Source organism: Microplitis mediator, chromosome 7, assembly GCF_029852145.1.
Source record: "Microplitis mediator isolate UGA2020A chromosome 7, iyMicMedi2.1, whole genome shotgun sequence".
Lineage (NCBI taxonomy): Eukaryota > Metazoa > Arthropoda > Insecta > Hymenoptera > Braconidae > Microplitis > Microplitis mediator.
The window spans coordinates 22,832,123-22,845,617 of record NC_079975.1 but is presented as its reverse complement, the minus strand read 5'-3'; the positions used below and the strand labels follow the sequence as shown (position 1 = coordinate 22,845,617).

Here is a 13,495-nt window from a genome sequence, read left to right as displayed (position 1 = left end):
CATAATCTCTTTGTCAAAATCTCTCCAGGATAAAATTTCTAAATTTATTTTTATCAGTCCAATCCCTGATGGCCAAACCCAGGTGGAAAAATATTATAATGTCATTATAATGACGTTATAACGTCATTATAATGCGTGTCAAAACTATTTACTTTTCCAAAATTTCCCATAAAAAATTTAAAAAATACCAAAAACTCTGCTTCTAGATAATTACACACAAAAAAAAAAATTCTCGACTGAAGGTAAATATTCTTGATTCAAGAAAATTTTTTTGGAGACCTAAATTTTCTCAGATAAAGTAGAAATCTTCTCCGACCAAGACAAATTCTCTTGGCTCAAGAAAATCTTGACTTGGTTCCCGAAAACGTTTGTGTTCAAAAATATTTTCTTGACTCAAGATATCTGTTTTTTCTGTGTAGGTTTGAGCTGGAAACAGTCATAGCGAGAAAGGTCAATTGATAACTTTAAAATAAAATTTTCTGAAGGATCAGGAACTCAGTACTAAGACGTTTTTTCCATAAGCTTTACTTAAACGATTAAATCAAAGGAGGTGTACTCAAATTTCACAAAAAAATTGTACAACGATTCGGGAACACTGCGCCAAAATATTTTTTCATGACTTTTCTCGTTTTGACTGTTTCCAGCTCAAACCTAATTATCTTAACGCAGAGTTTTTGGTATTTTTGATGGGAAATTTCGGAAAAATAAATATTTTTGACACGTATTATAATGACATTATAATATTTTTTCACCTGGGTACTATACTTCAAAAATTTGACGTTCAGTGATTTTGATTAATTTCACAGTAAGTTTACGTCAAGTTCTTGCAATTGACGATGATGTCAAATTTGGACTGGAAATTTTCCACCCGTGTAAAAAAATTATCGTTCATAATGAATTTAGATGTAAATTTAATCTCGAAACTCAGATCGTGACACAAATATGACTTTCATCATGAATTTGTATCAAGAACTTTAATCATGTCAAAATTATGACAGTAAAATTTAAATCCAAGTGATCCGAAGTTCATTTACTAAATTAATTTTTATTTACGATCGAAACTGATTTACGTAAATCAAGTACTTGATAGAAGAAGTTTATTGGTGATTTCTGAATCGATAAATTTGACAAAAGGTTTAATTCAGTAAAAAAATCAGTTAAGTTTCTATCGAAGTCATCCCAAGTCCAATTCAAAGACGTAATTAATTAATTTTATAATTAATACCGATTTACTAGGCGAAAAGTTGGAGTAAATTCATGATAAATGTCATATTTGTATGACGATCTGAGTTTCGTCATGAAATTCAGATCTAAATTCATTATGAATAAAAATTTTTTTTACACGGGCATGATCTCATACATATATGTGTAAAACATTCCAGTCAATTCCAGTCGTAAGTGTAGAAATCATTATAATTACATAGATTAGTATAAGATCTCGTTTATAGAGATCGTGTTTAACAGATTTTGTTCTTGGGAAATTTTGTCCTGAAGAGATTTTCTTATGGGGAAATTTTGTCGTGGGGAGATTTCGTCTGGAGAGATATTATGGTGGAACCAGTAGCTACAACTCTACTCACTCACAACTTTACTCAGCTTCAACTCTACTTGCAGTTTTTTTTATTCAGGTTTAACTCTACGTATTTTAGCCTATCGATAAAATAGCAATTCTTCGTAAGTAGAGTTGTTCGACACTCTTAGTCGAAAAATATAATCGAGTGACGACTAAGCTGGACATTAACCGGAGGTATAATAAAAAGTGGGCTTGGAAAGGCCCCCGTGGTACCAGTCTCCCAGCGGTGGTCAACATAATTGCTTATGGATAAGGTGGGACGCAACTTCTCCCCATACCCCATGTAAAGGGCTTCCTCCACTTGTTATCTTCGGGTTTCCAACAAACTATTATCCACTTGTTCAGTCCCTGATGAATTTTCTACTTTCTGAGCTGTGAGGCTCTAATTATTTAAGCCAAATCAGAAATGGAGGACAGCTCAAGAGACACGGGTTAAAATGTCCTACTTTCCTCCCTGGGTATATAATATGCTATTTCCCGCTTTAATTTAAATATCGATATTACATATTTTTATAAAAGCATAAGTCAAAAATATCGAAGTCATTTCATTAAAAAAAAAAAATAATTATTAATTTATAAATTAATTGTTATTATAAATTAAAATAATTAATTTTTGTGACTCTTCAGAAAATTAATTTAAAAAAAAATCCGTCACTTTTGACTCACTAATTTCGCTCGAACCTCCTCAATTCTGTTAAAAATAATTTATATAAAAATACCGATTAATAAATCGATAACAAAATTAAAAAAAAATTTATTTAAAATAAATATCTAGTCTAGTTGAAGTTAATATGCGGCTTTAAATTTTCCAAAGTCCTGCGTCTCCAGTGAGTTTCAAACCCCTTGGGTTCTTTGTTACCTTCAACTTCAACTCCAACCCCAACATTTTTCTGAATAGTCGACACGCAATTGGCCCTCTCAGCAAAACCATCCCCAAAAGCACCTTCTCTATCATTAATATTACTCTTCCTTTCACCGGGATGACACTCACTCTTGCCCTTAGTCTTACAATCGGCTGTACTTTTCAATTCAATAAAACTTGTACTCTTCGGCGGTGAAAAATTACCATCCAGCCGCTTTTCGTATCTCGGGACAGCGCGAATCGGTGAATTATGTCTCAATGGAGGCAAGACCGACATACCCAAGCCCATGGCCATGCCAACATGTGACGCGTCATTAATACGACTAGAATTACAATCACGATAATAACAAGTACCCGGGCTTTGATTTATGCTGTACAATTTTTCTTCAATCCTCTGATTAATAACAATCGCCTCTGCCGAGGAAATAGGCTCCGTGTAAGTCAAAACTTTCTTCTTTTCCCCTAAAATTTTACCCTTGTCCTCTGCCCTTAATTTACTTATCGGGCCATTAATTACAGACACCGCATTACTTAATTCCCCTGTAGCTCTAATTACCGGGTAAATGTTACCTCGAGCGTCACATCTTGATATTATATTCTGCACAGTGTTTATATTATTTATTATTTCATTACGCTCGTCTTCTTTATTCTTCAATACACTTTTACTTTTACCCTTCTCTCGGCTTTTATTTGCTTTCTTTTTAACTTTAACTTTTTCTTTGGGTGAAACCGCCGCCGCGACACCGGGAGCCGAAGGATCTTCAGAATGATGATGACGGACATGACGATTCAAATTATCTTTACGTCGGAAAACGGTATTACAAATATTACAATTAAAAGGTTTTACGTCAGTGTGAATGGTCAAGTGTCTGCGCAATTCACTTTTAGACAGAAAAACTCTAGAGCAATGGGCGCAAGAGTAAGGTCTTTCTTTTGAGTGCGTGCGTCTGTGTCGAGACAAAAGAGATTTATCTTTGAAACTTTTTTCACAAAATTCACACTTATACGGTCGTTCGCTGGAGTGGATAAATATATGACGGTTTAAATTAGCGCGTAATCTGAATGATTTACCGCAGGAGTCGCATGAGTATGGAAGCGTTCCGCTGTGGACCATCATGTGAATTTTTAAATTGTCTTTCTTGCTGTACCTCTTGTCGCATTTTGGGCAGACAAATTGTTTCTCTGTACTGTGGGTGAGCATATGTCTATTCAATTTATTTTTCTGGGGAAATGCTTTGTCGCAGAGGCTGCACTTGAACGGTTTGTATCCCGTGTGAACCCGCTCATGGTACTCGTAGTGTGACTTTTTAACAAAGGTACGATCGCATATTTTACATTTGTAGGGACGTATTCCAGTTATGCAGACGTCGTGATAACATTTACCCTTTTTGTTACGGAATATTTTGTTGCAGATGTTGCATTTGTACTGCTCGGGATTACCAGGTATTATTATTATGTGACTACGGTCTAATTTTTTTTGCTTTGATTTTTTATTCTTATCGGTATTGGATTTTGTTTCCCCGACTGTCGCTGTATCGGAGTTGAGAAAATTATTATCCCCGATGTGGGCATCGGAATTTTTTTCACTGGCCAGTAAATCTGAGTTTAAATTATTTAGTATTTTACCTTCGATGTTTGATAACTTTTCTTCTTGCGCGTTAACACTTTCAGGTGATATATTGATGGTAATGTCGGTATATTTATCACACTGGTCAGGATCATCGTTATTGGTGTGACGTTTTATTAATTTTGTGGAATTTGAATTTGAAATGTCCAAAATAATTGACGGACTTTTACATATTTTTTCATCATATTGACAATCTGGAAAAAATTGAATATTTTATTTATTATGCTAAATAAATATCAGAGTAGCGAAAATTTGTATGATACTGAAGTTAGCCGAGGTCTAATAATTTTTGAATTTTTTTTTTGAATGATAAATTATGAAAAAAAAATATTTAAAAAAATTGCACTGATAGTTTTTTAAATTTTCTCCATGTGCATATTTTTATTTTATTTTTTTTTTGTAATTGATTTGTTAAAAAAAATCTAAAAATTATTAATTGTCTGCTAACTTCAGGGTCATTAATAATTTTTGGATTTTTTTTTAAATGATAAATTATGAAAAAAAAAAAAATATTTAAAAAAAAGCACCTGTAGTTTTTCAAAATTTCTATATGTGCATATTTTTAGTTTATTTTTTTTTTATAATTGATTTAAAAAAAAAAAATCTACAAATTTTCAATTGACTGTTAACTTCAGGGTCATTAATAATTTTTAGATTTTTTTTAAACGATAAATTATGAAAAAAAAAAAATTGAAAAAAATTGCACCTGTAGTTTTTCAAATTTTCTACATGTGCATATTTTTAGTTTTTTTTTTTTTTTATAATTGATTTAAAAAAAAAATTTTTTAATTTTTAATTGTCTGTTAACTTTAGGGTCATTAATAATTTTTGGATTTTGTTTCAAATGATAAATTATGAAAAAAAAAAAATATCTGAAAAAAACGCACCTATAGTTTTTTAAATTTTCTACATATGCATATTTTTATTTTATTTTTTTTTTTTTGTAATTGATTTAAAAAAAAAATCTACAAATTTTTGATTGTCTGTTAATTTCAGGATCATAAATTTTGAATTATTTTATTATTGCAAGCAAATATTAAAAAATTTAAAAACTTGCCGCTTAAATCTGAAACTAAAAATATATAAAAAATAATAATAATAATAATTACCAATAATTGACGGTACCAATTGCTCTTTCTCGCAAATTTTACAACCTTGTTCTTCATACAATAAACAAATCCGACATTTCTTATGACCACAGGTATCTTCAATTAAACGTGAACATGAAGCATTCGTTAATTGTCCACAATTAGGACAGCCTTCACTCATTATTTTATTTAAAAACTTGAAAATAAAACACCGCTTTGTTTTAATTAAATTTTTATTATTTCGCTACTCATTATCATCACATTATTAACTCATATTTATTTTAGTTTCCAAGGTTAACTTGTATGCGCAAATTTAATTTTCAAATTCAAAAATACCCTCAAGTTATTTTTCAAATCTGATATCCTAGATTAGTATCACTTATTACTCGTTACTTGTCACTTATTACCTATCAATTTAAAAATAAATAAATTAATTAACCGACTACACAAAGACAAAGACTAAGTAAATAAATATATCAATCGATTAAAAGTACATTGTTATCATTATCATTATTGTTGTTTTTTTTTTTTTATTTCCCTGATAAATGAGAATAGTCATGTGCTGTCATCTATTTTTTAAATTTTCATTTAAAGTGACAGCTCATTTTTTAAATAGAAGATGTCACTACTGTAGATGTCTGATTGTTTAAATATATACAAAAATTATTATTTATATTTATAAACAATTAGATAGTAATAAATAGTAATTAAAAACAAATTTTTTTAAATGAAATTTTAAATATTTCTATCATATTCTGCCGCCATTTTATTTTGATTTACGATTTTTAATTTTTCTCCCATTTCTAATAAGTTATTTTTCGAATATTTAAATTTACCGCGCAAGTAATAAAAATAATTAATAAATTATAGATGAAAAATAAAAAATTTCTAGTAAATATTGTAGTCTAATTAATATAATTATTGACACAAATAAATTTTAATAAAATTATTAAATTTCAATTTTGAAATTTCGCGCCAAGTTGGCGCCACTGCGCGTTGCTGTGTATTCAACATTCAAATTTTTGCTGAAGTGGGGGTGGGAGAATGAATCGCAAAGTCGATTGCTTTGTATCAACTGACGGTCCAATAGCGGCAGTCAGTATCATCGACAAAGGCAGTAGTAGTCCAGATTCTTCTTTACGTTTAAATTGAAACACAGAATTGCAGTTAATTCGCGGAATTATCCATAAAATTTATTGCTCATAGTAATTGTTTAATTAAAATGTCCAGTGTTTGTAAAATTTAAATTGTGCAAAGTGTCTGTGGTGTCGTTAAGTGTTGAGTGTTCAGTGCTAGTGTAAAGTGTTGCGAATTGCTGATGCTGATGACTTACAAGTTCCTGAGCAAAATCATCTGGCATCGTCTGGTGGGAAATAGCAGTTTAGTGACGTTTTTTTAGCTGCAATGCACTTGGAGCAATTTAAATTAAATCTCCAAGTGTATTAGGACACCCTTCTGCATATTATTTCCCCGCCAAGGTTTGTTCCAACACTTGCGTGTTTTTTTTAAATTTTTTAAATATTTTTCTATCATATTCTGCCGCCATTTTATTTTAACACGATTTTTAGTTTTATCCAATTTCTAATAATTTATTTTTCAAATATTTAAATTTACCGCGCAAGTAATAAGAATAATTAATAAGGGTGCTTGCAGCGCATTTCGAAATCAACCCACAGACAACTTTAAAACGTCATAAAGATGTCTTTTAAATTGACAAGACAAATTTTTTTTACATAAATGAGACTTACAGATGTTGGTCCTAGGAGTCATAGACTGTAAAAAGAGCGGTGTTAAAATGAAATAACATCGGTGTAGGTGTTGTAATTTGGCGGGGGTAAATCAGTATAAAAAACTATGATACTGGAACTAGCCGATGTCTCATAGCTTTTGAATTTTTTTTAAGCCGATAAATTATGAAAAAAAAAATATTTTAAAAAAATTGCACTTGTAGTCTTTTAAATTTTCTACATATGCATATTTTTAGTTTTTTTTTTCTTCAAATTTAATTGTTCAAAAAAAAAATCAAAAAATTTTCAATTGTCTGCTAATTTCAGGATCATAAAAAATTTGGGTTATTGCACTGCCATTATTCCTTCACTTCTATTTTCTTAAACTAGTATGCAGACTTCCTTTACAAAAAGGCTTCCAGTAGGAATTGCCTACAGTAGAGATTGAGATCCGCTTTGAATTTTTTATCAGTTAACGGTCTCAGGGCTACATCGGTTTTGTAATTCCCGTAGCGTTTGATGAATGTCTAAGATTTGGGCCAGGAGTGAGTGCCAGACAAACTGGCCATGAGTGGTCAGTCATCAATTAATGCCTGGAACTTAACTTGGGTCCACTCATGATAAATAACCATCGGCCTTGATGTTGCAATTGCAGTCTGCGTACTTTCTGACAGCTCAGCAAGTAGCCGATGGTTTCTTGTTCTAACGTAAAATTTGATTTTTAAAAATTAAGATTTCAATAGACATAAAAAAATAAAATTATTAAATTTAAACGTGACTGGGAAATTTAAAAATTTTGAATGCATAAAATAAAAATAATGAATAATTAATAATTGATTTAATAATTATTTATATTATAAAAATACTCATACAGTAATAATTAAGTTAATAAAATAGTATTATAGCGATGTTAAATAATAATAAAATTAATAAATCCTAATTGACCCACACCAAATGTTCAATCAGGCGTAGAGGCCTTTGACTTGACAATAATAATAATTAATTATTATACTATTTACAAATCTCTTTTTTTGTTACAATTATCTATTCGATATTATTAATTAACAATACTATATATAATATATTATATGTATCTGTGTATTTATATATTGTCTCTGTTTAAAAAAAAATCGGACGTATAAATAAAAGTTGTTGATAATTCCGGAAAAAAAATATTATTTAAACTCAGTGGCATTAAGTTTCAACAAATTTACACACATTTATTTATCTACATAACAAATTAATAATATTTATTTATTTGATCTCGTTTTAAAAAACATTTTTGTCATTCGCTTCAACAGTTGATCGGGACATTGAAAAATAAAAAATGATTTCATATATTTTATATACATGTCATTACTACAAGTACCATTAATACATTTCTTAGTTCTACTATTAATAATTAATTAATTAATATTCATATATTAATGATAAATAAATTTGAGCAGATTATTTTTTTTTTAATTATTTTTCTTGTGTTCTATTAGAGAAAAAAAAAAAAAAAAAACGTAATGATAATTATTATTATTGAATACTGTGCCTACATATTTTTTTTTTTTTTTTTTTTTTTTTTTTTTTTTAAGTAAAAAATAAAAAAAATAATTGGATCGACGTTTTTATTTTTAAAATAATTTTCTTTGGCAGGCATTCTGTACAATCGAACACAGTTTTTATTAATTTATTCAATTAATTAATAAATTAACTAACTAAATAATTAATATCAAGTTTTAACGAATGTGCCCAGATTAAATATTTTATTTACATACATAGTTAAGACCGTCATATAAATTTTTAAATTCAAACTATACTTTGTATTTATTTAATATAAATATTTATTAAAAACGGTCTTATAAAACTTTAGTATAAATCATTATATTAAATTTGTCAATTAATTAACATTAATAAATTATTTAAAACTTTATCGTTATTTTAAAATAAGGCAATTTTATTACAATATTATTTATCCTCATATAAATATATATACATACATTTATATATTTAAAAGAGATATTTATAAATTTAAATTGCGGTAATTTATTAGTCTAGTCAAATTACCAGATTCGACTAGTATTTTAATGTCTAGTCTCGAGTCTAAAACGACAAAAGTAACCAGTTATCTTTCAATATATACTTTTTTTTTATCAATACATAATTATCTATCGTACAACCTTATAAATCTTTTTAAAAAATACCCGCTTTCTCTCTCCTTCTCTTTAAACCTCTTCTTAATCATTCACACGTCACATCATTAAATTAAATTAAATATAATTAATCATTTTTATCTAAAAAAATATTTCGATCAATCAACAACTCATTTAATCAATTCATTAATTATTTATTTATCCATTAATCAACAGTTAAGTCGATTTAATTTGTTAATAACTATCTAATGTTAGACTTTGTTAACTATTTTAAATTAACAGCGCACATTCCGAACTACTCATACTAGAAAAAAAAAAAAAAAAAATTATTGATTTAATATTTATAAAGAAATACAAATTTTATTTTCAATGTCCCGATGGTTTGATGTAAAATATTTATTAATATGTCTTCGAGGATCGATCGATTTGAATTTTAAATCAATCGCTCGGTTTTCGAGTTATTTTTTTTTTCTAAATTATTATTAGAACTATTTCATACGATCGATGACGAAATCCCCGACTCGAACTAAGCAATTTTGATATGGACTCTCGGCTAATGATTCCGCTAATCTTTTAGCTTCCTCGCAATGTTTTTTAGCTAAAAATCTCGTCTGGTCTAGTCCTTGTGACTTGTGTACTAATTCGAAAGCTTTTTCTACGTCTCCTGGCTCTTGGAATCGGCGCATTATCATCGGATTTAATTCTGGATACTAGAAAAAATAAAAAGCTAATTAATATTTTTTTTAGTTTGCTTTTAATTATTTTGTTAATTTAAAAAAATGCGCGGGAATTTAAAAATTCAATTTTCATTAAAAGAAAATTAAATTGATATTTTTTTTGTTTACTTTAAATATTTTGTTAATCAAAATAAAATGCGCGGGAGTTTTAAAATTCAATTTTTAATGAAAGAAAATTAAATTAATATTTTTTTTGTTTACTTTAAATATTTTGTTAATCAAAATAAAACGCGCGGGAATTTTAAAATTAAATTTTTATTAAAAGAAAATTAAATTGATATTTTTATTGTTTACTTTAAATATTTTGTTAATCAAAATAAAATACGCGGAAATTTTAAAATTCAATTTTTATGAAAAAAAAATTAAATTAACATTTTGTTTGTTTACTTTAAATATTTTTTTAATTTAAATAAAATGCGCGGGATTTTTAAAATTCAATTTTAATAAAAAAAAATTAAATTAATATTTGTTTTGTTTAGTTTAAATACTTTGTTAATTTAAATAAAATGCGCGGGATTTTTAAAATTCAATTTTAATAAAAAAAAATTAATTTAATATTTGTTTTGTTAAGTTTAAATATTTTGTTAATTTGAATAAAATGCGCGGGAATTTTAAAATTCAATTTTAATAAAAAAAAATAAAATTAATATTTGGTTTGTTTGCTTTAAATATTTTGTTGATTCAAATAAAATGCGCGGGAATTTAAAAATTCAATTTTTATTAAAAGAAAATTTTAATTAATATTTGTTTTGTTTACTTTAAATATTTTATTAATTAAAATAAAATGCGCGAGAATTTTTAAATTAAATTTTTAATTAAAAATAGAAAATTAAGTCAATAGTTTTGCAATTCAAATATTTCAAATTAAATAAATTTTTTTTAAATTTATTAGTACCAGGCATTTTGTTTTTAGTAAAAAAAAAAAAAAAAAAAAAAAAAATGGTTGTCTTTTAAAATAAATAAATAAATAAATAACTTACTCGTTCACATGCAAAAAGTACAGGCGCAGTAGCAAGACCAAGTTTTAAGTCAGCCGCTGTTGGCTTACCCATTGTCGCTGTTGATGATACGAAATCTAATAAATCATCAACTAATTGAAATGCCAGACCAATATTTCTGCCATATTGGAAAGCTACATCTGATAATTTTTCGTCCGCACCTCCCAACATCGCGACCTATAATTTAAAAAAAAATTTACTTTTTTTCGATTTATTCAAAGTATTTTAATACTTAAGAAAATTAATTGCTTATGTAGTTTTACATTTTCATTAAAAATTATTTACAGTCGAAGTTTTAATTTTTATCGAAATTAATTTTCGTAGAAGATTTTTTAATTAAATTAATAAAAACTTACAGCTTTGGCAGAATTAGCGATCAAACTCGCGGTTTTTCTATACGTTTTCGTGAGGTAGTGCGCGAATCGTTCATTTTCTGTTTCTTTAGATCCCAGTTGCATAAACTCTCCTTGTACTAAGTCCGTAACGACCTATCAGACATAAAAAAAAATTTGTAAAATTAATAATCACTGGGTATTTAAACAATCAGGAATAATTAATTCGCGTGTATACTTAAATTATTATTGTTATTAAAAAATATAAAATAATGGTACGAGTAAAAATAAGTCAAGGACTAGATTAAAATCATAATTGTTGTGGTAAAAATAATGATAATTAATAATAAATAAATTTAAATATAAGTAAAAAGAGAATCAGTGATGTAATTTATTAATTAAATAAAAAATATATATGTATATAAGATACCTGACTGAGAGTAAGCGTAACTTCATCATTCCTCAATCTTGCTATCATCATTGAGGCCACTGCAAGAATAAAATCACCTGCCATTGTTACCTGTAACAATATAAAAATATTTATTTTTTAGTTTCTAGTTTAGTAAATTAGGTCATGATTTTTTTTTTTTTTTTTGTTGACATAATTATTGATATTTATATTCATTATTTTTAAATTTTAAATTAAGGAAGTTGTTGCGGTGACTATTTAATACCTTGACGTTGAATTTTAATATTTTATATTTACCTTTCACCAAATATATATATATATATATATATATATATACATTTATTTATTTATGTCTTAATAATTAATTTTTTTAAAAATCTTGAGTCAAAAGTGGGTAAAATAAACCCTTGGAGTAAAATGGGAGACATTTTTAAAAAATTAAAAATATAAGGGGTAAGATGAGTCACAATTTAAAAAAGAACTGTATTAAGGGTTTCCGCGGATATTATGAGGTCACGTGGGCTATGCAAAATTTTCTATGCGCGTCAGCGGGAAAATATATTCAAAGTAACAGATCGAGTTTTCGATTATTCTATGTAATTTTTTTAAACATTTAAAAATGATCAATATTTTTGAATTATAACATATATAGGAAACTGCACTTTTAATTTATAATACAAAAAATTGAGGAAAAAAAAATTACATTTCGTGACTTTCGAAGGGGGACCACTAGAGTGACCGCTTGAAAAAAGGTGATTTTTAGGAATTTTTTTAAAGAAAACTACTGCATGGAATGTTTTAATATTTCAATGATATATTTTTGGATATATAGTGAATACAAGATAAAAATTTTGGACAAAGAAATTCAAAATTCAGCGAGTTATTCACAATCTCCCAACGCTCAAAAAAAAAAAAAGGTCCACAACTGCTGTGGTAGCGACCTTCCCAGTGCATGAAATAAAAAAAACCAAAAAGTTTATTAAACTAGAAGGCATTTCCTGTACCATGACCCTCGGGCTAAGAAAAAAATTGAAATATAACAAAATGGTGGTTTAAAAAAAAATTTCCAATTTTTCGCGAAAATTTTATGATTTTTGACCTGGCAAAATTACATTTTTGATTCGATCGGAAAACTGGAGGTTCATGGTACGTAGATACATGTTTAAAAGAAGCTGAAATTTGAATCAAATATACCGGATGATTTGTCTTCGAGTTATAGATGCAGCAAATTTGAAAAATGTATTTTCGAAACTCAATAAGCAGCTGCTCTTCAAATGACTGTAACTCAAAAAAACTATTCGAAATATGCACTAGAAATTGTAGTGTTATTTTTGAAGGTACAGACTATCGGAATATGAAAGAAAAACAAAATTGAATTGTTCAAAATTTCACACCAGTGGTCCCTTAAGTTGAAATTATTTTATAAAAATACTTCATTGCTGTTTAAATGACAGCCTTTAGAACTTGACTTCAATTTTGTCTCATCCTTTTATTTTAAAATACAACCGTTCATTCACTAGCAAGGCGTTCTTTCATTGGCTCATTTACTCTGTTTATTTGGAAAGTGAGATGAGAAATCAATTGAAAGTGAGAAAAAACATCAAAAATGAATACATATAAATATATATAAAGGTGTTTGTAGTATGAATATTAGCGTTAGTGGATAAATTTTTGCGGCGACTATTATTTACGATCCATTGTAGGCTTTGAGAGTTAGTGAAGTTAAGAGTCGAGTCGAGGCGAGTTGAGTTGAAAATTCTAGTCATGATTATTTACATAGCCGAAGAACTTTCAACAAAGACCAGACGAAAAAATTATTTATTTTTTATACATTAACGGGTTTGCTCATAATTCAAAATGCATCGACACTCGGGTCATTCAAATGCCCATAGAGAAAATTACTTGACTATTTTCTCTTCGCTTGTTAATTTATTGAGTATCATTTACCTAAGTGACAATACTGTAGTTTATGCTGTATTTTAACAAATAAATAGTCATTGA

At 27.7% G+C, this 13,495-nt stretch overlaps 3 protein-coding genes across 6 annotated transcripts in view; 1 reads left to right on the top strand and 2 right to left on the bottom strand.

Annotated features, from left to right (window-relative positions):
* The window catches only part of LOC130672172 (tachykinin-like peptides receptor 99D), a 267,298-nt gene that overhangs the window by 71,685 nt on the left and 182,118 nt on the right, over positions 1-13,495 (top strand). The window lies entirely within an intron of this gene.
* LOC130672170 (putative zinc finger protein 66) lies at positions 345-5,659 on the bottom strand. Its single transcript, XM_057476532.1, has 2 exons — positions 5,172-5,659; positions 345-4,256 (listed from the first exon to the last, which is right to left on the bottom strand). The coding sequence occupies exons 1-2, from the start codon at positions 5,329-5,331 to the stop codon at positions 2,350-2,352; spliced, it is 2,067 nt and encodes a 688-aa protein (XP_057332515.1). The 5' UTR covers positions 5,332-5,659; the 3' UTR covers positions 345-2,349.
* LOC130672175 (all trans-polyprenyl-diphosphate synthase PDSS1) overlaps positions 7,688-13,495 on the bottom strand; it is a 48,302-nt gene continuing 42,494 nt past the window's right edge. For all 3 annotated transcript variants that reach the window (XM_057476543.1, XM_057476542.1, XM_057476541.1), the window contains 4 exons: positions 11,516-11,605; positions 11,110-11,241; positions 10,736-10,930; positions 7,688-9,728 (listed from right to left, as the gene is read on the bottom strand). In XM_057476543.1, coding sequence (XP_057332526.1) covers positions 9,507-9,728; positions 10,736-10,930; positions 11,110-11,241; positions 11,516-11,605 — 639 coding nt within the window. In that variant the 3' untranslated portion in view covers positions 7,688-9,506. The remainder of the gene's footprint in view (positions 9,729-10,735; positions 10,931-11,109; positions 11,242-11,515; positions 11,606-13,495) is intronic.